Raw genomic sequence first — 26,407 nt, 5'->3', positions numbered from 1 at the left:
AAACACAGGCGAGGCTACGTCTGTGTGGTATTCACTAACGAAGCAGCACCAAAATTTGGACACGGCTGCAGATGCTGTTATTTACATTCCGCCTGATGAAGTTCTTTGTTTCCTTAGTGAGTTGATATTAACCTCCCCACCAATCTAATTGCCTACATAGTGACCTAAATATGTATCCAATTATGAAAAAATAGCTCATGAAAATCCCACACTGCAGCAGCTTGTAGGGTCGTTGTCTTGCTGAACCTGCATTCATCTTTCCCTCAACCCTGACTAAACTCCCAGTTCCTGCTGCTGAAAAACATCATAACATGATGCTGTCACCACCATGCTTCACTGTAGGAATTGCATTGGCCAGATGATAGTGCTGCTTGGTTTCCTCAAACTATCACGATTGGCACTCAGGCCAAAGAGTTTAATCTTTGTTCAATCAGACCAGAGAAATTTTTTGACCATGGTCTGAGAGTGTTTTGGGTGTCTTCTGGCTTTCATGTGCCTTTCACTGAGGAGGCGCTTCAGTCTGGCTACTCGACCACATAGGCCTGATTGGTGGAGTGCTGCAGAAGTAGATGACCTTCTGTAAGATTTTCCTCTTTCCACAGATGCTGGAATAATGTCAAAATGACCACTGGATTCTTGTTCACCTCCCTGACTAAGGTCCTTCTACCCTGACCACTCAGACTGGCCAGGGAGCCAAGCTCTAAGAAGAGTCCTGGTGTTTCCAAACTTCTTCCATTTACAGATAATGGAGGCTACTGTGCTGACTGGGGCCTTTTCTGTATCATTTCCCAAATGTGTGCCTTGATACACTCCAGTCTCAGATTTCTGTAGACAACTGCTTGGACTTCATGGCTTGGTTTGCCCTCTGACATGCGCTGTCAACTATGAGACCATAGATAGACAGGTGTGTGCCTTTCCAAATCATGTCTAATTAACTGGATTTACCACAAGCAAGTTTTACAAACATCTGAGAGATGATCAGAAACAGGATGCACATGATCTCAATTTTGAGGATAAAAAGAGATTATTATTTAACTATTATTTAATATATTTTATAGAATTATCAATACTTTTTTATGTTTGTTTCATTGTATTCATTGACAAAATTTGTGACTGACAAAGCTACATGAAGCACTGACTTTGACTATGATAATCATTATATCAGATCTGATATTGATGGCTCTCTCCTAATTTGAACAGATATTTGTTAATTTACCTTTATTCTGTTTTTACTTGTTAATGTGATGAACTGGGTAGTGATCATTTTTAATTGTTGATTAGAGAGTGTGACTCTGTTAGTGTAGAGAAAACGAGAAAGAGAGAGTGGAATGTCAAAACATGTGACAAGTGGAAGGAAAAAAACTGTTGCTGTTGTACTACCGCCTACACAGTAATTGAGGGGCAATACTGCCCCCTGCTGTCCTGCAGCTGTACTGTCCAACAGCTTTCGTTCATTTTTATTTTTTCACGCAGTCCAGGCGCTTTGACATAACAAAACATCAAACCTAGCGCCTGAGTAAACTATCATAAGCATCAAGAAGTTATGACACGTCACACTTGACATAACAACTACTTACTTCGACTCTATCACTAGATGGCGTGTACGCCTCACCCCTTAACAAGTGACAGTTTCTGTTGCTATGGTGATGACGCTCTCCCCGTAAACGGTGGCACGTCCGTAAGAGCTGCTACTTCCACATTTAATGACGTTTAAAGGTTAGTAGACTCTATTCTACTGCTTAGTTTGAACACACGTAAATTCAAGCTGTGATTCTAACCTTTAACTTTAATGTAATTGGTCAAAAGTCACTGGTCTGGAACATTTTAGGGTTGTATCGCTTAACGTTCAGGTTTCCCATGATGCACCGCTTTATTTTGTCTAGTAGCTCGGGGAGATGATAGGAAACTGACACAGCCACCCTTCTCTTTAACCCAGCGGAGGCGAACCCCTGACAGCAGCATCCCTGACATGCCCCACAAGGCGGAGTGCGCTTAGCCGGTGTGGCTAGTCTGTTTATCCACAATTCTCGATATTTTAGAAGCTATTCGACGGCCGCGTATTTTTAGCTGTAAGGTAAGCTCTCCGCCATATAACGTCAAGGTACTGTTGTAGCCTTGTTAGCAGTTAAGCTAGGCTAGCATCAATGAAAGCCTCATAGCTTACGTAGTTACCCCGTTTTATTCGAAGGAGGCTATCGGCACATTAAAATATATGTTTCGTTTATCTGAAGCTAATTTTTGTGTGCTTCACTTTTATTTGGGATTAATCTAAACACACTCAATCAAACTACATTTTAACTTTTAAATGGTTTTGTCTATTCCACGTCAGAAAAAGCCTTAATGTCGTTAATAATGGCATGGCACCTGCTAATGTGTGCGCATTGCTGCAGGACTTTCATCGAAAGTACGGATAAGCCCTGTTGGATGTATTCAGTGTATCCCGAATTTACCTGACCACCTCCACAAAGCTAAATAAAACCCCATCTTCATGCTAAGATTGGTCGGTTGCTTTGTGCGTGCAGCAGGCTGTTTTTGGGTGATTGTAAAGCGTGGTTTGGTGTGACCCAGCAGAGAAAGAAAATGTACTATTTGCTGGACACTGGTCAGCTCCTCCCTGGACCACAGTCGCACATAGCATTGGTTGCAAGGACAGCCTTTGTAATGACCCCTTGAAACGCAGCAATGGCATCCGACAGCACGCGGAGTCAAAAAGAGCACAGAAAGTGGGGTGTTTTGAAGCCTTTCACTTCCACCGCTCGCCAGGCCTGATTTACGACTTTCTCTTATTCTTCGGTAAAGATAAAGAAGGTCAAGTCGAGAATTGAGTCTCTGGATGAAGATTAACGTTAAAACAATGATCCTCTGGCAGCTACCGCTAGGACCAGCGGAGGCTTCATTTCGGGGTGCTGTCCGCAATGCAGGTGCTGAAACTGAAAAAGTGTCGTGGAGCGCAGTCTAATAACACGTAGCGTTATCTGTCCTGTTGCAGTTGCAGGCGTTGTTTGTAGTTAGGCCACTTAAGCTTTAGCTGCCTCTGTTTTCCTTTTAATGCTTTTGTTGATGACATAAACATGACCCTCTGTGAGGACGTGATTATTGTGTAGAGTAACCCAGACTGCATCTTTCCCTAAAATACAAGCAACAGATTTAGAGAAGATGCTGGAAGGGAAGCTTCTGTTTACAGTGTGGAATCCAAGGTTGAAGGATGCACATTTGCGTGCAGATTCAGCGTCATTACAGGGCGTGACAGCGAAGGAGTTGTGGCTCAGGATAGTAGCTATTTGCTAATGTTTCGTTCTGCTGCTGCAGTTCATTGATTATTTATATTCTCTGTGTGGGGAAATACTGGTTGCTACATTAGGAAAAGAGAGTCAAGTAAACACGCTCAAATGAGAAGGATTTACATCTTAGAGGAACTGTCTTTCTTTAATTCACTGAGCATCCATACACTTTTTGAATCACCTCCATGCTATGGCATGAGCCATATTACTGAAGTTGGCTGAGGTCACGTCTTTGCAAGCGGAAAGCTATCAAAGCTATTCTAGGAAGGAGATGGGATGAGAGATATGCTTGCAGCGCAGGGTTTACCGGAAGGACCGCACATTACTCATCAATAATAGATTATCTCCTCAGCCTTTGTGACACACCCCCAGCTGTATGTGCCAGGCTGTGTTTTGGTTATCACATGTTTTCATGGCAAAAACACACAGGAGTGTGAGAGCTAAAACTAGGGAGCATGTCAGGTCAGGTGCATGGGATGTATTATTCATATTAGTTAGATGATGTAAGAGTGAGAAGCTCAGAGATGTTTTATTGAAACACACTTATGGCTGCCTCTGTATACAGGAGGGACTTTAGCGGAGATCAGTGTTCTCTGAAGCCTCAGCACAGTTTAACAGAGGGTAGAGATATTAAGACTCCCCTCTGAAGACAAGGATGTTCAGTGAAGAGAGTGTGGAAGAAGGTGGGGCAAGCCACACCCAGTGTCACTCACTGTGACGTCTGTTAATGTGTTCAGCTTTGATTTAGTGTTATGACTGATGGTGTTATGGACGCTTAATGAGAGGATTATGTAATAGAGACATATGTTATGCTGTTTAACTGTTGGGGTCTGTTAGATATTCTGAATTTGAAAGACTCTCTCACAGAGGAAAAATATTTCCACTGTGTCGCCTTATCAAATTACAAGATAATATGTAAATTGGATTAGTACATATTAGATTAGTGTTACCTTTCAGATGCCTTTTTTAAGGCCAGCAGGGCCCACTAGATTATAAATCGATAGTCTCATTTCAGTGATTGGTCGTTAAGTACAGCAAGCCATTACAGTTGCCTGGCCTTTCTCTGCTATAGTCTTATTCTAGCATTGACCGAGGCAATAATGATATCCGACACAGCTACTGTGCATAACAAACAACAAACAGAGTTGTCGTTTTTGCCTTTGGATGATCAGTTTAAATGTGAAATGCCCTTCTTTGTAAATGGAGTTAATGGTATCATCCCGTATGTAGATTGGCTGGTTTGCTTAGAAAGCAAAGTTAGACCGTATCCTAAATCTCACGTTTACAGCCAAATGGGTGAGAATTGATGTGATTACTTTTTTTATGGTCCTCTTCTCGGTCTCTTTTTTTTACTCTCTCTCTTTCTACCTCGTCTCCTTTTCTGTCATTTCCGCCTGGAGGTTGCGAGGCCAGTTGTGTGTCAGAAGAAAATTCGCCATGGCGTCAGCAAATGTAACACTGGAAAATCAGTTGCAGAGTGCACAGAAAAACCTGCTCTTCCTCCAGCAGGACCACGCCAACACACTGAAGGGGCTGCACGCAGAGATCCGCAGATTACAGCAGCAGTGCACAGGTGAGAAGGGCCACAAGTAGGACTTCACGCTGCTGCGGAAGACCGACACATTTAATCTCAACTGTGGTAGGGAGTGCCCATGAATTTAAAACAGAGGCTTTTGCTGAACCTAAGCTTATGCCTGGAACTAAAGATCAGCAAGATGATGCGTTTTCAGTGCTAAATATGTCCGAAAAAGTATGGTGACTTACTGGCAGTAATAGATACACGCTACAGACATAAATATGGTCGCCCAGGAAAAGCAGAAAACAGCATGATCTGCCCCTGACTTCCTGTATCCAGGGCTAACCTGTTTACTAAAGCTGACGATGAACTCTCACTAATCTTATTAAATGAACACTGCCATATGGAAAGCACAGACATGTTTTCCCCAAACTTGCTTTGCTGTTAATTAGTTTGTGAGGGGCATGCTGTTAGATAGCTGCCCTGTTCCAGCCTCATGTAGCGCAAGCATTGTAAATAACCCTCTTCTTTTTCTTTCATAGACCTGACGTATGAGCTCACTATCAGAAGCTCCGATCCCTCAGGTAAGCATCATTTGTAGCACACAAGCACCAGTTATACCACTGGCATTCAATGTTGTTGTCATGAGTTAGAGATGCCATTAATTTGTTGTGGAAAGGTGATTACTGCTAATGCTTTACACGCTGTTTTGCCCAATGTGAGCCCTTTGGTCTAGCCCTTTTCTTTTTAGACCAGTCAGTCTTTTTGGTTCAATCTTCTGACATGACAGTGGTATTCTGACAAGAGTAGTTAGAAAAAACTGTTTCAAATTATACTCACTTGCCCCAGGTAAAAGCGTTTTTATTTTTTTATTCTTTGTCTTTTGGGTTTTATAATGATATATTATATCTATAACTACTTCAAACTGTGCAGCAGAAAACCCCCACAGCAGTAAAGGCTGTAAATCAGTGTTTTTTCCTTTGAAATAGAGGTCTGTGTCAGTGGACAGGCCTGGGAGCACAGCACTCTCCCTGTTCCCACCCAAGAAGTATTGCAGTGTGGGCCTCCCTGCTGTTTATTGCAGCTCCCATTGCTCATTGCCACCTGCCCCTCCCCCCATAAAACCAGGGCCATGACATGGAGTGACATCACTGGTCTGAATCATATGCTGCTCCACAGCACAGCCTCAAAGGCACCTGATAGGCGGAATACAATTTAATTTATTTACAAACTATCGATGGCCACACTGATGTGTGCAAGTGAGTATGTCACCGGGAGCACATTATGTTGTTGTTGTCCTTAAAGGCCCAGCCTCAATCAGTATTGTCAAGGCCTCCAGTCAGAGGCACTATCATGTTAGTGGGGGACATCTCAGAGATTGGAGTGCAGGAAATGAGATTATGTGTCACAGTACTAATGCACACACCACTAAATGCTCACTTTAGCAGGGCCCAGCTGTTCTAGCTGTAGTAAAAATGTGCCAGCCCCCCCCTTCAGAAAGTGAAAAAAATGATATAATCATTGCTGTAACCACCCCTGTATTTTGATTAGACTGAATGAAGGAATTGCAAAGGATTGAGAATTTCTACTGTATAAAAAATACACAAATGTGCTTCATTCCATATTTTTTGCACATATACAAACATAGCTGGTTGGCTGGCATAGCTACATTGATTGTACCTGGGTGGGGCAAGGCTGGGTGGGGGCAGCAGTGATGGAGGTCACATGAGAGTACTCTAGCTGTCTACCAGAGATGTAATGTGAGACAGGAGCTCTCTGCCCACTGCAGATGAGTCTCTGTAGGATCATACCATCTCTGTCAGCCTATAGTCAGCGTCTGCACTTAATGCACTAATGATTAGTCCGGTTGTCTTTGTGCTGTTATACATATATATATATATATATATATATATATATATATATATATATATATATATATATATATATGTGTAGAGAGTGAGAGAGAGAGATTAATATATAGAAAGAGATCGATCACTATTCAAAGGTCTTTAGTCACTTTTAATATTTTGCTTCCAAGGAGCCAGACTTTCTTGTAGTTTTTTAAGGTGGTGGTTTGTTATGTTTTGCTTGTTTGTTTGTTTTGTCATGAATCATTCAAGCATAACAATGGTAGCTAAGTCAAGGGATGAACCAGTATTATGTTTACACATAACAGAGAAATGTAGCAAAGAAGCTATTTTAAATTGTATCTTTAGGAACGTTGTTACTAGCAGTCACAACAACACAAAATTTCTTCCAGTTTCTTTAGTTGTGTATATGAAAAATGCCAAAGACAACACAGTTTAAGAGAGATAAGATTTACATGAGTATTTTTGCACCAACGAAGTGATTCCCAAAGAGCTGTTAGCTGAAAACTTAGCCTGTCTCAGCATGGTGTGCAGTGTCCTTAAAACTGAACAAGCAGAGGGCAGAAAGAAGAAATGTTAGGTTTTAAAAATGGCCTACACCAGATAAACAGTATCTGAAAGTCGTATCCAACAGAAAGACCTGTCGTGAGACCTGACAGATGCATCTGACCCTTCATTTGATCCATCTTCTGTTCACTGAAGCCTCATCAGAAATGATGTCAGTGGAAGGGCGTCTGTCAAGAAGCTGTTATTAATGAAGGGAAATGAGGACAAAAGGCTGAAGAATTGGACTGATAGTCAGTGGCAGCAGGTCTTTATAGAGTGATGATTTCAAACTTGAAATTTCTTTAAAATTATTATTTTTTATTTATTTATTTGTTCAAATGATTGTCAGTATGTACGGAGGTAGTCAGGATAGAGGGACAACAGAAATTGTCTACAGCCATCTGTAAAACACAGTAGGGGCTTTGTCATGGTTTGGGGCTACATTTCAGCAAGTGGAGTTTGGGAATTATGAAAGCAGAAAAGTAGAATACCATTGCAGCACCATCTGGAATAACAACGTACTAGCAACAGCTTTATTTTCTTTATTTTTCAGATCCCAAACAGATTGCTAATGCAGTCAAAGCATAGTTGGATAGAAAAACACAGAATGGATTGGCCTCATCAGAGCTCAGACCTCAACATTATTAAGACTGCTTAAAGAAAATTTCAAGAAACCTTGTCTAAGAGAGTTCAGGCTGTGTTGAAGAACAAAGGTGGTCATATCAAATATTGACTTTCAAACATGTTAGAATTGTCAAACTTTTTTCCTTTTATTCTGTATTTACATGTGTGTTTGCATCTTTCAGTAATCGCTGCACTATTTCCTATTTTCCTGTCAAAATATAACTTTTGCACAGTACTCCATGTAAGAGCTGTTGGGTTTTTTTGTGTGTGTGTGCAGACAGCAGCGAGGCCCGATGCAGGGAGCTTCAAAGGAGGTGTGAGGAGCTGGAGGCCCAGTTAAAGAAGAAAGAGGAGGAGAACACAGAACTTCTCAGGGACCTGGAGCAAAAGAACGCCATGATTTCTGTCCTGGAAAACACCATCAAAGAGAGAGAAAAGAAGTACCTGGAGGAGCTTAAGATGAAGAGCCATAAACTGGCTGTTTTGTCTGGAGAGTTAGAGCAGAGAGCCAGTACCATTGCTTACCTTACCTCACAACTACACGCCACTAAGAAAAAGCTGTTAGCCAGCAGTTCCTCTGAGGCCAGCCCTAACGCCAGTCCTGTCACCTCGTACAAGCCCACGCCTCCACCGGCCAAGGACAGGCAGCCTGAAACCCCTCGTCGCCGCATGAAGAAGAGCCTCTCCCAGCCTCTACATCCAGAGTTGACAGAGGTGTATCGCCTTGGAGCGGACGGTAGACGGATGGTGCTGCGGGAGACAGTGGATGCCATGCCTGACCCAACACCCTTCTTGCAGGCAGGCAGAGAGTCTCCTGAACCACAGGTAGTTCGTGAGCGGCCTGCTGTCATCCCTCCCATCGCCTCTGAGCGCTCGCATGCTCCTCCACTGGGCGCTACGGCAAGTCCGCGACACAGCCCCGCACGGGACCGTCAGTACAGGGCTCACGTGGGCGTGGCACACCGCATTCCACATGGCACTCCTCCCCTGGCTCCGCCACAGGCGGACGTGGAGACTCTGGCGGTGGACCAGGTCAACGAGGAGAAGGTTGTGCGGAAGCGCTCGGGAGCCGACAGGACAGTTTAACACTGCACTGCAAACCTGCACCTTAAATGCACATCTACTGTATACACACCACACTGCAAGAACAAGAAGCAGCCTGAACCACTTTGTAGCCTGCTTTTTACGCAACACTGCAATATCAAAAAAGGAAATTATGAAAGTATATTATGATTTGGTGAGTGGTATTCCATTAGGACTTTTGTTTTTTTCATATACAGTAGAAATGGACTACTATAAAGCATGCCAAATGTTTATTTACTGTACACCCCAGTGAGTCCTTGTACTATCACACATTGACTTTTTGCTTAGGCTTTCACTTCATTCTGTCTTACATGGTGCACACAACAAATTCTTAGCCAAATATCTGCATCAGTGCCTGCTGAACCAGTTTCACCATACACGAGCTGCGTAATGTAGTCATGGCTAATAGTTATCTTTACATATCTCTGTCTGCTTCATCTTCTCTGGACATATCAACAAACTGTATAACAAGCTGTGTGCAGCTGCTTAGGATAGAGCTGAAATAATTAAACTATTACTCCCTGAATGTCTTTCATCTGCTTGTGATATCAGTATAATAACAGCCCTGTAGGTATGAGCTGCATAATATGCAATTAGACGATTGCCGGTTGCGAAGGTGAAAACTGGACTCTCATCTTTTCCTTTGCTGACTGGGAGAAACAGCAATAGGTGTGAGAGAGCGAGAAAGCGAGTGCGTGTTTCTGAGAGACAGTGTAAGCCACTGTGACAACAAAGTTTTAGTTTCAACATTTATCCATTGATGTTATTTGTCATGCAAGGGCATTTTTTTCAAAAACACTGCTGTACTAGGATTTTTGTGATATTATTAATTGTACTTTATAAAAGCTGTACATTTGTAATGAATTCTTTTTTTTAATTTATTATTGATTGTAGGACTCAATAGAAAGTACAACAACACCTCAGATATTCACTGTAGTTACACCACCAATGTGACGGTAATTAAAATCACTAAATAATCTGCTTTTCACTGTAAGGTCACTTGTCCTTGAACTATACAAAACAGTACAATAAACAATAAATGATTTTTTTTCAAAGGGTTACTGGGTTTCTGTTAGTGGCTGATGGGCCACACTGAAAGTGTTCTCCATGATCCAAACTGTGGCTGTTTTGCACACCTGTCTACAACAGCATCCATGCTTACAGAGTCTGTTGTTCTTAGATTTAAACAAAAATAAAAACTGAATCACATCAGGAAAAAAAATCTGCCTTTTTATACTTACCTGTGTATGCACTTCTACCAGACAACCACTAGGTGTCCTAATTTTTAAAAGAAAATGTCACTGAAGGGATATTAGCCACTGTATGAAAACAAAGACTGCATTACATGTAAACAGTACCTTAAAAACATAAGTCATAGACCAAAAACATTTGTAAAACATAATATTTTACTTTAATGATTTGGTTGTAAGAACCAGTTCTTAGGGCAAAAATGTTACTTTAAGATTAAATGTCTACTCAGTCTTATGAGTCTGGATTTTTGCTGTAACATAATAAAATCAGAATTTGGCACAAAGATATGAAAGCATTAATATATCCATTGAGCCTGTGGTGGTGTGAAAATGTGCGGGATATTTCTTGACACACTTGGGCCTGTTAGCACTAGCTGAGCATCCTTTAAGTGCCACAGCCTGAGTATTGTTGCTGACCAGGACCACAGCGTACCTATAGTCTGATGGCTGCCTCCAGCAGGTTCACTGTACTCAAAGGAGGTCCTAATAAAGTGGCTGACGAGTGGATACTGTGTGACAGAAGTTTTGGAAAAGCTAGTAATTTCCTAAATATTTACAGTACAACTATATTTAGGGTCAGATTTGATGCAAGAAGTAAATTTCCTAGTGGACCTTCCTGTGCCTGCGTGGGCTTCCCTACCCAGTGCAGAGTGCTTTGTGTGGTCAATTCTAATAGAAAAGTGCTTTAAAAATGTCTGCCCAATTCAAATTACACTGGCCCACAAGTCTGTTTAATCCAGAGGTGACTCCAAACAACCACTAAGTAAATGTCTCCTTTGACAACATGAGCACAGGGACTGACGCACGAGCACCACAGATGAGTGATTAAAATAAATTTTATTTTTGATATGGCATATTTGGTTAAACTCACTTAAGGTAGGCTTTTCTCAGTCTTTACAGGTACTCTGTATTGAGACTAAATGCAGTTTTTATAAATCATTTGGCATAACATTCTCTTTACTTTTAGGTTCATATTTACAATCCAAAAGGCCACTTAATACACTTTACAGGACTGCTATTGATGGACATTTACACACATTATTGACACACAATAAACAACAAATACAGTTTGTTTTCTTCCTCTTCTCAAAAATAGCATAAAATTATGTCCTGGTGGTGACATACCAAAGAGCCTGTTTCAAGGGGTTAAAACGTTCACTCCTGACTTGAGAGCATTTGAAAGCGCTCAAGTTAAAAAGTGCACAGAGGGGAAAATTATTTTTTTTAAGTGCTTTTTGGCATGCCCCCACAATAAGGAAATCTTTTTTTTTTTCAATGACAAATGACAGAAAGTGCTTTGTTGTCAACGTGGTATTGGCTTCACAATCCCTCAAATCACTACTGAGTATTATTTTAACTTGTATGAACTCACTTTAATTTTTAAGAGCTTCACTTTGTCTTGATATGCGATGAAGACCTTCAGGCTTGCCACGTCTTGCCTGCTCCGTTACTGTGCAGGATCTAATATCTTGGCTGGCGATGTCAATTTCTTCTGTTGAAAGCCTGGACAGAGAAATGCATGTGTGTTATTCCAAAAGACTTACAACAGAGCTGGACAGAGAACAAAACTCAAAGTGCAAACCTGAATCTGTAAGAGTCAACTGATTTAATTCTTCCTCCAGCTGCTCGGTGCTAATATTCAAGGGGCGTTGAGGTACGTCGGGCAGAGAACTGAAGATGGACACAGCAGAGGGCTGCAGGTTGTTTGCTGGGACTGTGGGTAAACCTGAGACGGAATCTGGCTTTGACTCATTCAACAAAGATTTCAGTTCTTCCTCCAGCTCATCCATGTCTTCATCTACAGAACAAAAACACAAAAAGACATGATTAACTTAGAGCTCTATTAAAATCGGATATAAAGCATTGTGTAGATACAGCTCGAACAGAATGACTTACCTGCAGCAGTCACACCGCTGGATATAGTCTGGTTCACCTCATCTTGAGTGTCACATAACTGTGTTTACAGAGAGGATACATGAAGATCATTAAATGCTGGAGTTAATTAAAGTGCATCTATTATGCCTCTCCTTATGTTTTTGTCAGTCATATATTGTTAGAGCGATGCATTCTCATATTAAGGATGACTAAAGTTTCAAGTTATGAGGTCAGTCCACATGTAAATTTTAAGAGAAAGTAAAAAATAACTATTTAAGACTTTAGTCCAACAATAATTGAAGTAACTTAACCATGCTGTCATATAATAACACTGAAAAGTATTTTCTACCTGCGTTGTTGTATTTTGGGTCGAGCTTTGAACCAGCTGCTTACAGCCCTGTTTTTGCACCATGTGATCACATCAGTAATTTCCATCCACCATTTGCATTTCCTGTCATATGGAGTGCAGTCAGCGCATGCTCGAGCAGCGCTTGGTGGAGTAATTTGTTTACATTTGAGTTGCACATCCCCAGTTGCTGTCATCTCCTCCTCCATGGCCTGTTTGTACTCAGTGATGTTTTTTGTGTAGTGAAAACACATTTACTTGTTGTTTTCATACTTAGCAGGAATTGTGCTTTGTTGGAGTTTTTTGAAGCAGTTCCCTTTTTAGGTGCTTTGATATGCTGCTTTAGAGATGGTGGTGACTCTCTAAGTGGAGCCAATGAGAATTGATAATGTTATCAGAATCGCTAAATTCTTATCAATTCCCATCCCTAAGTATATCGGATATCAGCACTGATACCACTACTTTTAACCTATAAATGGCAGCTTATGTAGGGGAGAGCTGTGTGTCATCATCAGTTTGCAAATTCTGAACACATTATAATGAGTCCCACTTAAAAATAAAAAACATGCAATTAAGTTGAACATTAAAAGAAGTTGTGTACCTCCTGGATTTGATCCACAAGGCTCTCAGCGCGCTCCACAGTCACATCTTTGAGAGAGAGCCTCAGGGCAGCCACTCCAGCCTGATATGCTTGCATAACCTAAAGACAAGACGACAACAACAAGCTTGGTTATAAACAGCTGTACAATAAGGCTGTGGCAGCTCCTGTTAGTGTTGCTCTTACCATCTTATCACTCTGTGACTGGGCTATTCGATCCAGGATTTCCCTGATGGACTCCAGCTTGGCAAATAAGTTGTCTGCTCTCTTTTCTACCCTCTTGCGGCCTCTCAAACACCTCAGTGCCTTTTTGGATTGACAGCAAACATAAATAGGTGCTGTGACTGCCATCGCATATTTGGTTTCAAGTGCTTAAATGACTTTTTTTTGTTTTTTAAACAGTCAACATCAGTAATAACCTGTGATTTCTTCCCTTCCCGCAGCAGAATCCTTGCTTCCTCTTTGCACCTGCAATTAGATCACGTAAAGAAATTTTAGCAACAATCTGTCTTTCTGAATCACTGTTCCTAAAAAATAAAATAAAATTTAAAGAAATGGTTTCAATATAAAGTAGCACACAAACCGAATCAATCATTTATTATAAAATGTGAGTTACTTGTCAGCCTCGAGGCCCAATTTCTCAACCCGCTCTCCAAGCAGTTTCTCACTGCGCTGCAGCTGATAGATGCCTATGTCCACGTCACTAACCGCAGACACACGGTCCTGTCCAGGTAGACAAAACTTAACAATCTGTATGAGAAAACACACAAGGACAGAGAGATTCCTTACATAAAGATGTCGCTGAAAATGTCAAATGTGCAGACTGTTAATGGTGGGCAGACTGACCTTCTCGCCTTCGTGCAACGAAACCATGACTTGCTTATCCCTCTGCAGCTGCAGGAGCGCCATGCATAGGGTGCTCTCATCAGCACAGATGTTAGAGGAGAGGGTGCAGAGATCTTGAAATGACACAATGGAGCAGCTTGAAAATTCACTGCTGCGGTAGACCCTGAGTAACTCTGCTGCTTTCTCCTGGGGAACAAAAAGAGAATTTTGTATTTTAATGGCTGCCAAATACTGGAGAAAAGGAAAGAGAAATCCCTCATCCTGGCTGCAATTCAAAATATGCAAGACGCATTTAATTTTGCTCACTAATATGCAGTATCGGGGCTTGACATCTACTGCAATATGAAACTTAAAGTGCATTATGGGAGATCAAGATAGGAAATACGCACAGTAATAACTTAGAGAAGTTATTGACAATATAACTAAAAATGTAAAGATCTCAGTGGCTTGAATATATGGATGTCAGCTGCTATGAATATGTGAACTTAAATGAGTACAACAAACCTTTACTAGTTCAATGATGACAAAAGACTCCTCCAAATGCACCCGGCTGCTACCCAAAAGAGTCGAAAAGGTCCACTTTAGAGGCTTCACTAGCAGCAGACCCACACCCCAGGACAACCAGCCACAGTCCACATTAGCAGCAAACTCCGACTCCCTCTGGATCTTCCCGCATCTGGCCGCCGAAAAAGAAAAAGACAGACAATCTAAGTAAACTGACCCAGACTGGCAGGCTTAGTGAGCGGGGACAGAGATTCACTTACGTGGCCATGGACTGGATGACAGTGGCCAAGCCAAGCGGTGACTTTTCTTTTCTCTTGAAGATTTTGTTCAGTTCCTGCAGATTGACACACACGGTGCGGCGGTCCTTGCAGCTCTTCACGATCAGAGCCGTCCAGAAGTCCATCTTACTGTCCCAGTCCGTAGTGTTGACGTCTCGGTTCTCCTTGAAGTCGGAGAACATAAAATTCATCCGCTCATCGTCGTCCCACTCGAGGGGGAGCGTAATTTCAGCGGAGTTGGACATTTGTAACACACAAAGCTAAAGTTTCAGTAAACCTGTTTATCGACTAGCTTGCTGTTGTTGCCAAGCGGACAGCTGAGGCAGCTAGCTTAAAACCGAAGCAGCGTTTGGTTAGCTAGCAACATCCACCAGGAGCCCTTTAAGAAAGAGCCAGAATATCACCGCTTAACGTTTAATAACATGTAAGTCCAGATGTCGCCTGCTGGGTTAATCCTACCACTCACATGCCACGGCAAACTGAGCTGCTTAACCATTAAAAAAAAGTCTCGCTAACGCGAGCTATCGTTTCACATTCCAACAACAACAATGTGTGGTAACATGAGTTCACAATTCTCAGCCGTACGCAGAGGCGGCAACAGTCGTTCCACTGCGTAAAAACGTCAAGTCGACCCACAGGGACACCCCGAACAACAAAGCAAGCGCCCCTTCAACTTGCTCGCGAATACTACGGTTGCGCGGCTTATGAGCATACGCATACGCAACGTCTCTTAATGGAGTCTATGGACATTACCCATCATTGACCAGATTTCACAGTGTAAATGAAGGTGTGTCCCAACGCATAACCACATAAAATACAAGACACAAGACTATTTGGAGCCCATATTTAATTAATTATAGGATTTAATTATACAGCCATCCCAGTCATGTGCAGATGTACACAGCAAGAATTAATACAGTTTGTGACTGTTCAAAGCATAGACTGCGATAGGATCTTGACCTTGTCTTATAATTCAGTGATTTTGTTATAGCTCCATAGAGAGTGTCGGATATTTGGGAAACGTGAAAGGATGGAGTTTAAATACCTGGGATCTACCATCCAAAGCAACAGACAATGCACAAGAGAGGTAAAGAAGAGAGTGAAGGCAGGGTGGAGCGGGTGGAGGTGTGAGAGGCAGTTAGTTTGGAGACAAGAAATGACAGAAAGACAGGAGGGCAAGCTGTCAGAATTAGAAATGAGTACATGGAGACAAAGTTAGAGAGGCGACGCTGGTTGGGACATGTGCAGAGTAGAGATGGTGGGTATACTGGACAAAGATGTTGAAGATGGAGCTGCCGGCCAGGAGGAAAGGTTCAGACCGCAGAGAAGATTCACGGAGGTAGTGAAAGAGGAAAAAAACAGAGGGTTGGTGTGACAGAGGAGAATCCTAGGGATGGGATGAAATGGAGGCAGATGAGCTGCTTTTGTGACAGGAGCAGCCAAAAGAAGAAGAAAGAGAGACTTTATGGTATTGCTCCCACAAAAGTTTTGTACATGACCTCCAACTCGGCCATTAGTTAAGTCCCAGTGTCATGAAAAGCAGGGAAATCTGCAGCATAACAAAATCAATGAATGTCTGTATAGACTCATCTTATAAACATCATAAGAAAATCGAACTGACCAATGCTCAAGTAGGTCTACGTAGTTTCTGTGTTTAGTTTGTTTCTCATGCGTCCTCAGACCTGCTCTGACCCTTTGTTAGAAATGCAGAATAAACACTCATTCCAAAACAGATCCAAGAATATCTCATTCGTAAAGATAAAGATAGTCAAGGATTGATGTTATTGCATTGTTTTATATAGATATACAATGTCATGCAAGTAGCTACTCAGATCAGCTAGCCAAGATGTTGGAAGTTAGAAAACTGCTGAAGATTTACTGTCAGTTGTACAATTACCAGTGAATGATCCAGTAGATGCACATGCATCTCATTGTCACATTAGTACGATATACAACATAATCCAAAAACAACATTACCTGAAGCAGTGATGCAGCAGTGACATGACACTTGTGTTATTAAGTCAAAGAACATGTTATTCATTCAGATATCAAGGGATAGTGCATAAAAATAGTTTAAATACTCCTTTAATTAATTGCCTCGCTCAAAACATCAGAGGAAACAGCAGACTTTTATTTCCATGGCAAAAACAGTCTTTCACTCATTTGGCACATTTGACACATATCCAGGAACACCTCGTGTTACTCTCACGTGTCTACTTGGCACTGAGATCCACCACCAGGTGCTGGTAGGCTAGGGTGTTGCCTTTGAAGCTGGCGGCAAGCAGGATATCCTTGTTGTCCACGGACACCAAACTGAACCCCCTTGGGGCTCTCATGTTGAGCTCTTGGAAGGGCTGAAAGCGCTGAGTGAGGTCATCCCACAGGTATACCCTGGAGAAGGAGAAATCGCTTCCAAGAATGAGGTACTGGCGAAGGCCCACGATGAAAGGATACACTGCCATTGAGCCCCTGGAGGGGAGAGTCTGGATTTCCACAAAACGCTGCCCTTCCCAGCGGAGGATCTTGGAGTCACCGATGAAGCGTGTTAGACAGAGGTAAAGAACTTTCCTCACCCAGAAGTGCTTAACCATCTGTACATCGGCCAGCTCTGTGATCTGCGAGTGGAAAGCAAACTGTTTTTGGCTTCTGTTCCACTGGTAAACCACCGGCGGTTGAGAGGCGCTGGAGAGGATGAGATGAGGCTTTCCCCCGACATCGAGGAACTCGACGTGGGTGTCTCGATGCCAGGGATGGAGGGACTGGTGGGAGTAGAAACCGTTGCTGTACCACCGATAAATGCTAGTGGAGCCCGCCTTGGAGCTGTCTGCTACCACAAAGTACCATTCGCCGTCCAGCTGGAAGGTCTCCACAAAGTTGGGCTTCCTTACCCGACTGGTGTCAATGTCTTGGATCTTTACAAAGCGCTGCGGGTCCTCTTCCCACCTGTGTTAGCAGAAATGCTGTCAGTGTATTCCCAAAACTTTAAACAATTAGATTACGAGGTTTACACGCATTCTCACAAAAAGTTAGATGAGTGGTTCAGTAAGTCTTTTATCACATCTTTGATAAAGTTAAGAGCAGCAGGTCAGCATAGCCTTGCACAAAAGCTGCAAAGCATCAGTAATTTTAGGCTATGAGGTGAAAATATTTTGATAAAACCTTGTGTGACTGGTTGCTTCATCTGACAGCAGATCAGAGCTTTCACACTGTGATCTGACGAGTCTGTTTTACATTATAAAGGTAAAGATACACCAGCCAAGCAGTATTTATTTTTAAACAAACTGCAGCTCGTACTGCTGAACGCTCACTGTGACTGACAGCTTACTGCTAACACGACTGCTTCTTGCCACAAGCTACTACCTCAGCCCTAGCTAGGGGGCAGTGTGGTCTACCTCACTATTGAGAGGTGGGTCAGCTGTTTGCTCCTCTTGGCAAGTGTTGCTCACTGCAGAGTCTAATGAATGGAGCTTGAGCTAGTCCATTTGCACTCTGAACTTGGTGAAGCTTCATCCTTGTACCTTCCTCTCAGATATCTTTTTCACTAGTGTGATGGCTTTCTGCCAGAAAGGCTTTGCAAAGACAGGAGAGGTAGTACACAAAGAGAGTAACGTGCCCACATTAGGATGGTAATAGTGGATAAATGGCAAACACGGGTTTGAATTCCACAGTAAACCTAAATTTAGTGTTGATTTTTTTTAAACGATCTGTTTTTCAGTTTTCAGACACAGTTTAAGAACCAAAAGTACTTGGATAAGTTAGGCAACAAAACTATTGGTTAGGGTTAAGAAAGAATCATTGTTTGGGCTAAAACAGACCCTTTCACACTCTTATCCAAGTGTCAGAAAAACCTGGCATAAAGTTCTGAAGACAATATGGACCTGTGTGTGTGGATCTGTGGCGTTCCTGCACTATTTAAAGCTCCATTGATTCTCCCTGTTTCCCTGTATACCCAGTCTCCATGTTAAGCTAAGCTAATCATTTGCTTACTCAAGCTTCAGATTTACCCAGCAGATATTAGATTGGAGTTACTCTCTCAAAAATAAAGGGAAATAAAGTATTCTGTACTTAGCTGCTCATATTTAATATACTGGAGACTTTTACAGGTCTCTAGTGGTGTGTGAAAAATTAACTAACAAATCTTACTTGTATATGTGAGATCCACCGAAAAGTTGAGCCACGACCATGTAAAGTGTGTTGTTAATCACCACGGGTTTGCAGTACACAGCGGAACGAGCTTCAAGAGAGACACACGGAAGTCAAAAAACATCAGGAACCGTTCCTTAACACACACTGTACACATTCATCCTCAGCAACTTACAGGTAATGTTGTGAAACCTCCTGAAAACCATTTCCACGTGATCCCATATATACAGGGTGCAGAACCCCGAATCAGGCTGAGCAAAGGCCACAAACTGATCTCCATTGAACTCATAGGACTCAACTGACACAGAGTGGAAAGGGAAGGTTTCGTACACAGCAAAATCTGTGGGAGGAGAAACCAGAGGCAGCGTCATGGCCAGAGACATAAGAGAAGTCTTAGCAGTCAGTCAGGAGTTCAGTCATAGTAGTCTAATAAAAGATCAAGGTTAAACCTGCACTGATGCAGTTGAAGTCTCGTGGTGTAAGGTCGCGGATTCTGCGTCCCTGGAATTCAAAGGGGCTGGCGCAGTAGATGGCGGGAACAGAAGTGTTGGTCTTCTCCATCCAGTCTACAAGCCACTTGATTTTACAGTCACAGCGGAAAGAGTTCCCACGCAGGTCTCTAAGTAGCAGGTGGGGATCAGGGAAAATATGTGAAGTTCATTCTTGAAAGCTCAAACTTAAATCTTTCAGCATGGAGTGCAAATCAAACAGTTCATTTTTTTAAAACACGTGTGTGTTTCAAACAAGAACCGAAATAGAAACAAAGCTCATGCTCCAGTCAGACAGCTCTGTGGACCATCTGGTTGGAGTGTGGGGCGCTCCACTGAGCCCTCGGGGGGAATCTGAGCAAACCACTGTTCATAGTGACAGACTGTAGGGTCAAAGCACTCGAGATGTTGAGGCGGATTTCAGTGTGGGCGCACTTACAGATCTGTGAGGATGTCTAGATGTTTGAAGAGCTCTCTGGGCAGCTGCTGCAGGTTGTTGTTTGAGAGAGAGCTGAAAAAACAGAGTTGTCATCGTGTCGTGATGTTTAGTAAGCAGTTGGCTGCGTTAGTTGCATAAATGCATAGATTATTAGCTCGGTCATGTTGCTAAGTAACAGGTTCTTTATTGGAAAGCGTTACCAGAAAAGTACTCACAGATGAGTCAGAGATTTGAGTCCTCTGAAGGTATGCTTCGAGAGAGCCTGGATGTCATTGTTCTCAATGAACCTGAGGAAGGACAAATTATTCAAATTTCACACAGTGATGTTAACCTCTGAAATTCAGCCAGTCGTCACTGGGAAGGAGGCTGTAACAGTAGCACGGTTTTCAGGGATTAGTCAATTTTTTTCAAGGGCTGACTTTTTCTTTTGTTTTGTATTTTTTGTATTGGATGTATTCTTATTGAATGCTCCTTGTAATAACTGCAAAGAAATGAAACACTAAATGTTAAAAACTAAATTTCCGTTTTAGCTTTATGTGATTAAAATCCACACAGTCTTACAGAGAGCTCTGTGTTCAGCATCATTTGATCCTGTTCTGTCTTTGTCTATTGATATCCGAGGACATACTGTACATCATGTGCAGACTCTCTGGCTGGATATGATATTATTACTTTATTAGAATTCACAGCGGGTAGCAGTGGTAGTGGCAGTGATGCGGGCCAGCAGCCTGAGGCATAGCCATCATGGAAAGCTGCACACCCCAGAGCATCAGCTAACGACTTTCTAAAGCTCATCGATTCACAGATGGCATATTCAGCTTGATCACACTGCGGAAGCAAAACACTTGCTGTTGCTGGCCAATTTATTTTCTGGTTTACTTTTGCCATTCTTTGCCATACTGCGGAATTCTGTGCAGATTACTGTTATTCTCTTCACTGAGAAATAAGATCGCCTCTATGGAGGACTGTTACTGACTAAATGAATATACTTGTGATTCAATTAGTTAATTATTTTATAACATTGAAACTGCTTCTGTATTTATTTAACTGTATATTTTTTCCATTGATTTTTCTCCATCAAATTATTATCTAAAAGTAATTTGTTTACACAGCTACTTATGTACTATTTTCACTTTGCCTTTTTATTTCCCAAAACTCTTAATAAAACTTATTTCTGTGTTTTATTTTTACAGTTTTGCTTTGCTAGGTAAAGAGATAAATGAATTCTTGAATCAAAGTGTGAAAAATAAATATGGAAATGAATACAAATATAAAGAAATCCATATACATATAGACTTTATAGACATAGTTTAATGAATCCCTGACAGCTCCAATGAAATAATTATTTTTAAACATAATGTAACAGTAGCACAATAAGATTCAGTTTATTAGTTCAGAAAATATGTTATTTCTATTTCGAAAATACAGCGCTGTGCAAAACTCCTCATTTCTTTATATTTTACCAGGAAATGGGAGGCGCAGTGATTTATTGAAATGGGCAAACATAAAAGAAATATGGAAATAGAGTATATAAGGAAAACACAATATATGTTTATACAATGAAAAATCAATATTTGGTATGAGAATAGTTCTCCAGGCTTCTTGAAAGACATTCAAAGTTCTTCTTCAGATGTTTGCTGCCTTTTGTTCTGTTCTCTGTCACCATGATCCCACGCTGCTTCAATAAAGTTGAGGCTCAGCGGAGGCCAATCCATGACTGATACTGTTGCAGTATCTTTTACCTATCCAGGTATGCTTTCACTGCATTGCAAGTGTCATATTTTGATGTTAATTCTTTTCTGAACTGTCTGCTATGACTGGAAACACACAGTATTATGTCTGACACAGGGACCAGTCAGGAAAGTAGAATATAGAAAGATTTGTGAGAAAAAGGAGGTCTGAGAGATTTTGGGATACCAAGTGACTGTGAGCTTTGAAAATAATGAGCAAAATATTGTTTTCGCTTAGTTCAATGGCGATCCATTAAATTTAAACTTAGTGATGATCTGTTCTGCAGAGTTGTGTACCATTTGGAGCTGATGAATGAGTCTTTTAGGTAGATGAGAATGGCATTAAAAATAATCCAAAGAAAAGGGCGTAGTCTGGAAATGTTACACAGGTGGAAGAAGGCTGACTGTAAATCATCACTGAGGTGGGCAGCAAAGGAGAGAGTATTGTCCAAGATGAATCCAAGACTTCAAGGGTATATTTTTGAAAGCGATTACTTTGAGCCAATAAGGATAACGTCACTTTTATTGCCATTTAGTTTGACCTGATTGATTGCCAGCCAAGTGGTGATGGCTTATAGGTGGGTGGTGGGGATAAAAGGGGGGACATAGGTGTTGGGTTTTTTGGAAACATAAAGTTGTGTTTCATCAGCACAGAAATAAAACTGTATTCCAAAAGGAGAAACAATTTTTAAGAGAGGAAGGAGATAAATTATGAAATTATTATAAATTATGAGTCCCAGCATCTCTGAGGATGTGTGAATGAGGCTGATAGAGAGCCTTCAACAAACTGTTTCCTGTTAGAAAAGTAGGATGTGAACCATTGTAGTCCTGTGTCCTGGATTCTGATGCTGGCAGTCGTTCTAACAGAGGATGGAAAATTATGTCAAAAATGGGACTGAATTTGAAGGAGGATGAGGATGAGGATGATGAGAAGCCTGGGATCTAATCCAAAAAGGAGGTCACCAGTGATTTTAACAAGAGCTGTTTGAGGTTATTGAATATAAGGTTAGACTATTTGTCTCATCCAAGCTGAGTAATTTGATGATTTGGCAGTATTGAGAGCATTGAGGAGTATGTGATCGAGGTACATTTGCTCATGTACAGCCAATTCAATTTTCTTAGACAGCCATTTGAGTCATCCCACTGGTTTAGGCTGACGGAGCTCAGAGGTGTATCATGAAGAAGACTCTGTAAAGCTGACAGTGTGGGTTTTAAATAGATCCAGAGAGTTGAATGCACAGGTTAAACTGTAATCATAGTCATTTACCAAAGCAGCAGCAGAATTAAAGGGTGAGGAAATAATTAAACTGGTGACTGCGGTGAGATTAATGCTTTTGAGGAGGAGGTGTAATGTTTCTGTTCAGATTTTTTAGAGGCAAAATGTTGTCATAGAGGGTAAGCTTTGATCTGAGATGGGAAACTCCACAGCATAAAAATGAAAAGGTGTGACCCCAGAACGGCAGACTAAATCGAGCACATGGATCACAGATCTAACAAAGATCGAAGCTATCCAGGGTGAAAATAAAATCTTGTCCAGGAGCATCAGTAGCTTTATTAAGATTAAAATTAAAATTATATTTGTGAATAACTACATAAAGGTCAGCAAAATAGTTAAGTGAGTTTGGTAATAAAACAATAAACAAAGAAAAAATATTTCAGGTACAAGGACTGAACTGAAAATGGGAGAAAAAGCAGTCAATGTCAAAAAAAAAAACCAAAGAAACTTTCAAAAGACTTTCAGAAAGCCTGGAGAACTATTGATCAAGACCACTTTAAGAAATCACAAGAAAATCTGGAAGCAAAATATACAGAAATGAGGGGTGACTGGAGATTTTTGCTCTGTACTATACTAACTCTTATTTTAAAACAAAAACCAAAGATACTATTTTTGTTATCAGTGCATATAAGACAGTAGGAAATTAATGAAAAGCAAAATATGATACTACAATGAGTTTTATTGCCTTAAAGACTAAATAACTAAATAAAAATAATATAAATAATAATTTGCAAATGAGGAAAGTGAGGCACTCACAGGTACTGCAGGTGAGCCAGACCAGCAAAAGCATCATCAGCAATAGTAGTGAAGGTGTTGGAATTCAAGAGTCTGCACAAAGGAGGCAAAGTTAAATCACCTTACAGTTAGAGTTATACATGTCCAACAACAGAAGACACAAAGCAGCTGGTTTCCATTTAAAGTGTCTAAAAAAACAAACAAAAAAGCGAATGTCCTGCTATCCTAAAACGATTTGTCACGATTTCAGTGTGTAAATCTCAATGCAAGGCAAATGTTTTGAACAATAACACATTAGGACTATAAGGAGACGCACAGATGCAGAAGTGCACACGAGCGCCTTACTTATGATTGCATCTGAGGACATAAAGGCCCTTTTGTTTGGAAGAGCACAAGTGAAGGGAGTCAGTCATTGGCAATGACACTGATACAGAGCCACTTAACCCTTATTACTTGCGCTGTCACCACTGTTTTCAATAACCATTCATTTCTAGTACAGTGGCTCAAGTCCTTTCATTGTCCCTGCTAAACAAAAGACGCCCGCGTGCTGTATGAAAGCGTACCTGTGTGACAAAGCGCCGTGACGGCGTGTGTGCGTTTTATAAAGGGGGTAATAGCTGTACACTGGTTGCGTGAGAGCTTGTGAGTCAAAAGTTTGCGATGTTGTGCAGTTTTAAGGGTGTAGCGCGGTCAGACAACTCACAGGAACTGCAGCAAGTGAAGGTGTGAGAAAGCTCCCTCAGGGATCGTAGTGAAGGCTGCGTTCACCATCGTCCTGTGTAGACAAACAACAACAGATGTCATCAGATGTGTCACACGCCATGTTTGTGTTTAAGGGTTGAAAATGCCATATTCTTAATATTTACTGTACCATTTCTTTGTCATTTTATAAGCCTGTCATCTTTGCCTGTCATGTGCTTGCAGTTTGAACTGCAGTCGTGGCTGCATCATTTGATAAACTAGGCCACCACAACTTTACTCTTTTTTCTCTTGCTAAATGAGGGCACCACCACCAGCCCGTGCTCTTCAATTCCCTTGACCCAACAGTCAATTCACCAGCTATGGGGGTTAACATCATCAGTGCCTTGTAACCTTTTCGGTGAAACATAACCTTGCCCCAGTCAAGCTTTCACTCCTCATTATTTGTGCTCCATTTACCGAGCAGCTCTCTGTGCTCTCTTCAAGATTAAATCTCTCAGAGGAGAAGCAGGTCTCCTGCAGTGAGAGAGGGGAGCTATTGTTAGTATTCCTCCCTGGAGCTTGCTAGGATTTTTACTGCCGTGCTCCCTCAACTAAGTTTACCATGCCTTCGGCATAAAGGGACATTATTGTCACCGTTACATAATGCTGCCAATGCAGAGGCGCGCTGCATCGTGAAAACATCAGCAGGAGACGCACCTTTGTTCACTTTAAAGTAACTAAAAGGCAAGCGAGGGGTTTTTCATGCATCATTACATAACGCAGGGTGACATCAGTGATGTAGCCATCGGTGCCAGCCTGCAGACTGCCGAGATTTCACACAGGTTAAGATAAAGATGCTTCTGCTGAGCGAGAGGGAAACATATAAACAGAGAACTCACAGAGAGATGATTCCAGGGGGGAAACTCTTGGGGATAGCCTTGGTATCCACACAGAAGGCACTGTCTTTGGTGCAGGAACAGGTTGCAGGGCAGCGGGGTATCTTTGGGGCTCTCCTGCTGTCTGACTGCCCCGGCAGGCAGAGAAACAGACACAGAACCGACAAGCAGGCTAGCCTCACCCATCTTGGTCTGATTTCCAGCATCGTTGGTCGGGAGGAAAGGGGAGCTGTCTGAGTGAGCTTCTTCTTAAAGTTTTAGATCAGTAGCAAGTGGCGTGTTTGAGAGGCGGTGGTCAGCCTGCCTACAACACAAGCGCACGAAAGAGAGAGAAAGAGAGAGAGAGAGATAAGATGGGATGTGGGTGAGAGAGGAAAGGAAGGCAGAAAAGAGGGAGAATAAGGGTAATCCTGTGTATCCTCGGTGGGTGTGGGTGCTCTGCAGCCTCCCTGGATCTGTGCAGTCTTTTTCTGTGTCCCTGTCAGGAGCTGCTGCCAGGATGCACACTGCAGGAATGATGAGCGAGGCTGCTTTCTCTCCACCAGGACCTGTTTGCAGTGCCGCTGACAGTGAATTATTTACTATTACGCATGCAGAAAACCTCTAAAACAGCGGCGGCAGCAGGGAGAGACGGGATGAAGATGAGAGGGTCTCACTTTAGGGCTTGTAGAAGACGTTTCATCAGGTGCAGAATCCCGTCAAGCTTCTGCAGTCAGGAGAGCAGACGAGGAGGCATCAAAGACGCAGGGAAAATGTGCGTGCATGACTTCATGTGTCAGTGGTTGCATGTGTGGGAGGGTGTTTTTATTCTGTCAGCTTCTAAACAGCAGTCAGTGTGGAGATTTTTCTTATTTTGAAGGTATTAAAATAAACATCACTCAAAAACAAGGGAGGAAAAAAATGAGGAAGAAAACATGAATGCTGCCCAATATACAGAAGTGTATTATTATATTATGAAATAACCTGAAATGAGTTTCTCAGTATCTGCAGTCAAATGTGTAAGTAAATGGGAAAAATGTAATCAGTAACAACAATGGCTGAAAAGCAAAGCCTTGTTTTTTGTCTGTTATTGCTACAGATTGTTTATATGATGATACACGTTGCTTTGATATCTATTTAAATATATAATGCAGGTAATGGGGATCAGAATAAACAAATGTGCAATATGAAACTGTTGGACACTTCTTAGACTCATCAGTTACAAATATAAGAAAGGTGTACTATTTCTTTGTGCTGACACAACTAAAACCACTGTCTGCACAGCAATTACCCCAAAAGTAAGTTCAATCACCTAACTTGTTTAGTGAGCTTTAGATTTTCAAAAAAGTGTTCTCAATTAAATAATAAATCGAAATCTTGATTGCTTAAATGTTGTAAAACACATACTTACTACTGCTAAATGCA

At 41.7% G+C, this 26,407-nt stretch overlaps 3 protein-coding genes across 5 annotated transcripts; 1 reads left to right on the top strand and 2 right to left on the bottom strand.

The window, feature by feature from the left end:
* Positions 1-1,618: 1,618 nt before the first annotated feature.
* On the top strand, positions 1,619-10,140 carry ccdc92 (coiled-coil domain containing 92). 2 transcript variants are annotated; one of them, XM_005473079.3, is made up of 4 exons: positions 1,619-1,716; positions 4,682-4,854; positions 5,340-5,381; positions 8,113-10,140. In XM_005473079.3, the coding sequence occupies exons 2-4, from the start codon at positions 4,719-4,721 to the stop codon at positions 8,919-8,921; spliced, it is 987 nt and encodes a 328-aa protein (XP_005473136.1). In that variant the 5' UTR covers positions 1,619-1,716; positions 4,682-4,718; the 3' UTR covers positions 8,922-10,140. The 2 variants fall into 2 exon arrangements, with proteins under 2 accessions (XP_005473136.1, XP_025767768.1); XM_025911983.1 differs by lacking the exon at positions 1,619-1,716 and adding an exon at positions 1,769-2,074.
* Positions 10,141-10,986: 846 nt separating this feature from the next.
* Positions 10,987-15,208, bottom strand: chmp7 (charged multivesicular body protein 7). Its single transcript, XM_003445549.5, has 10 exons — positions 14,598-15,208; positions 14,338-14,509; positions 13,834-14,019; positions 13,604-13,737; positions 13,407-13,455; positions 13,174-13,293; positions 12,991-13,089; positions 12,065-12,122; positions 11,751-11,966; positions 10,987-11,671 (listed from the first exon to the last, which is right to left on the bottom strand). Exons 1-10 carry the CDS (start codon positions 14,858-14,860, stop codon positions 11,616-11,618), a joined length of 1,353 nt encoding a protein of 450 aa, XP_003445597.1. The 5' UTR covers positions 14,861-15,208; the 3' UTR covers positions 10,987-11,615.
* A 236-nt stretch (positions 15,209-15,444) lies between these two features.
* Positions 15,445-25,804, bottom strand: lgi3 (leucine-rich repeat LGI family, member 3). Of its 2 annotated transcripts, XM_005473078.4 has the most exons (10): positions 25,660-25,804; positions 25,007-25,307; positions 24,130-24,201; positions 23,448-23,519; positions 19,901-19,972; positions 19,686-19,757; positions 19,208-19,377; positions 18,934-19,098; positions 18,759-18,849; positions 15,445-17,558 (listed from the first exon to the last, which is right to left on the bottom strand). In XM_005473078.4, the coding sequence occupies exons 2-10, from the start codon at positions 25,207-25,209 to the stop codon at positions 16,829-16,831; spliced, it is 1,647 nt and encodes a 548-aa protein (XP_005473135.1). In that variant the 5' UTR covers positions 25,210-25,307; positions 25,660-25,804; the 3' UTR covers positions 15,445-16,828. The 2 variants fall into 2 exon arrangements, with proteins under 2 accessions (XP_005473135.1, XP_005473134.1); XM_005473077.4 differs by having other exon boundaries at positions 25,007-25,780.
* Between the last annotated feature and the right edge of the window lie 603 nt (positions 25,805-26,407).

The sequence above is a fragment of the Oreochromis niloticus genome, linkage group LG12 (assembly GCF_001858045.2).
Source record: "Oreochromis niloticus isolate F11D_XX linkage group LG12, O_niloticus_UMD_NMBU, whole genome shotgun sequence".
Lineage (NCBI taxonomy): Eukaryota > Metazoa > Chordata > Actinopteri > Cichliformes > Cichlidae > Oreochromis > Oreochromis niloticus.
Note: the sequence above shows the minus strand (reverse complement) of the source record. Positions and strands in the feature narration are given on the sequence as shown.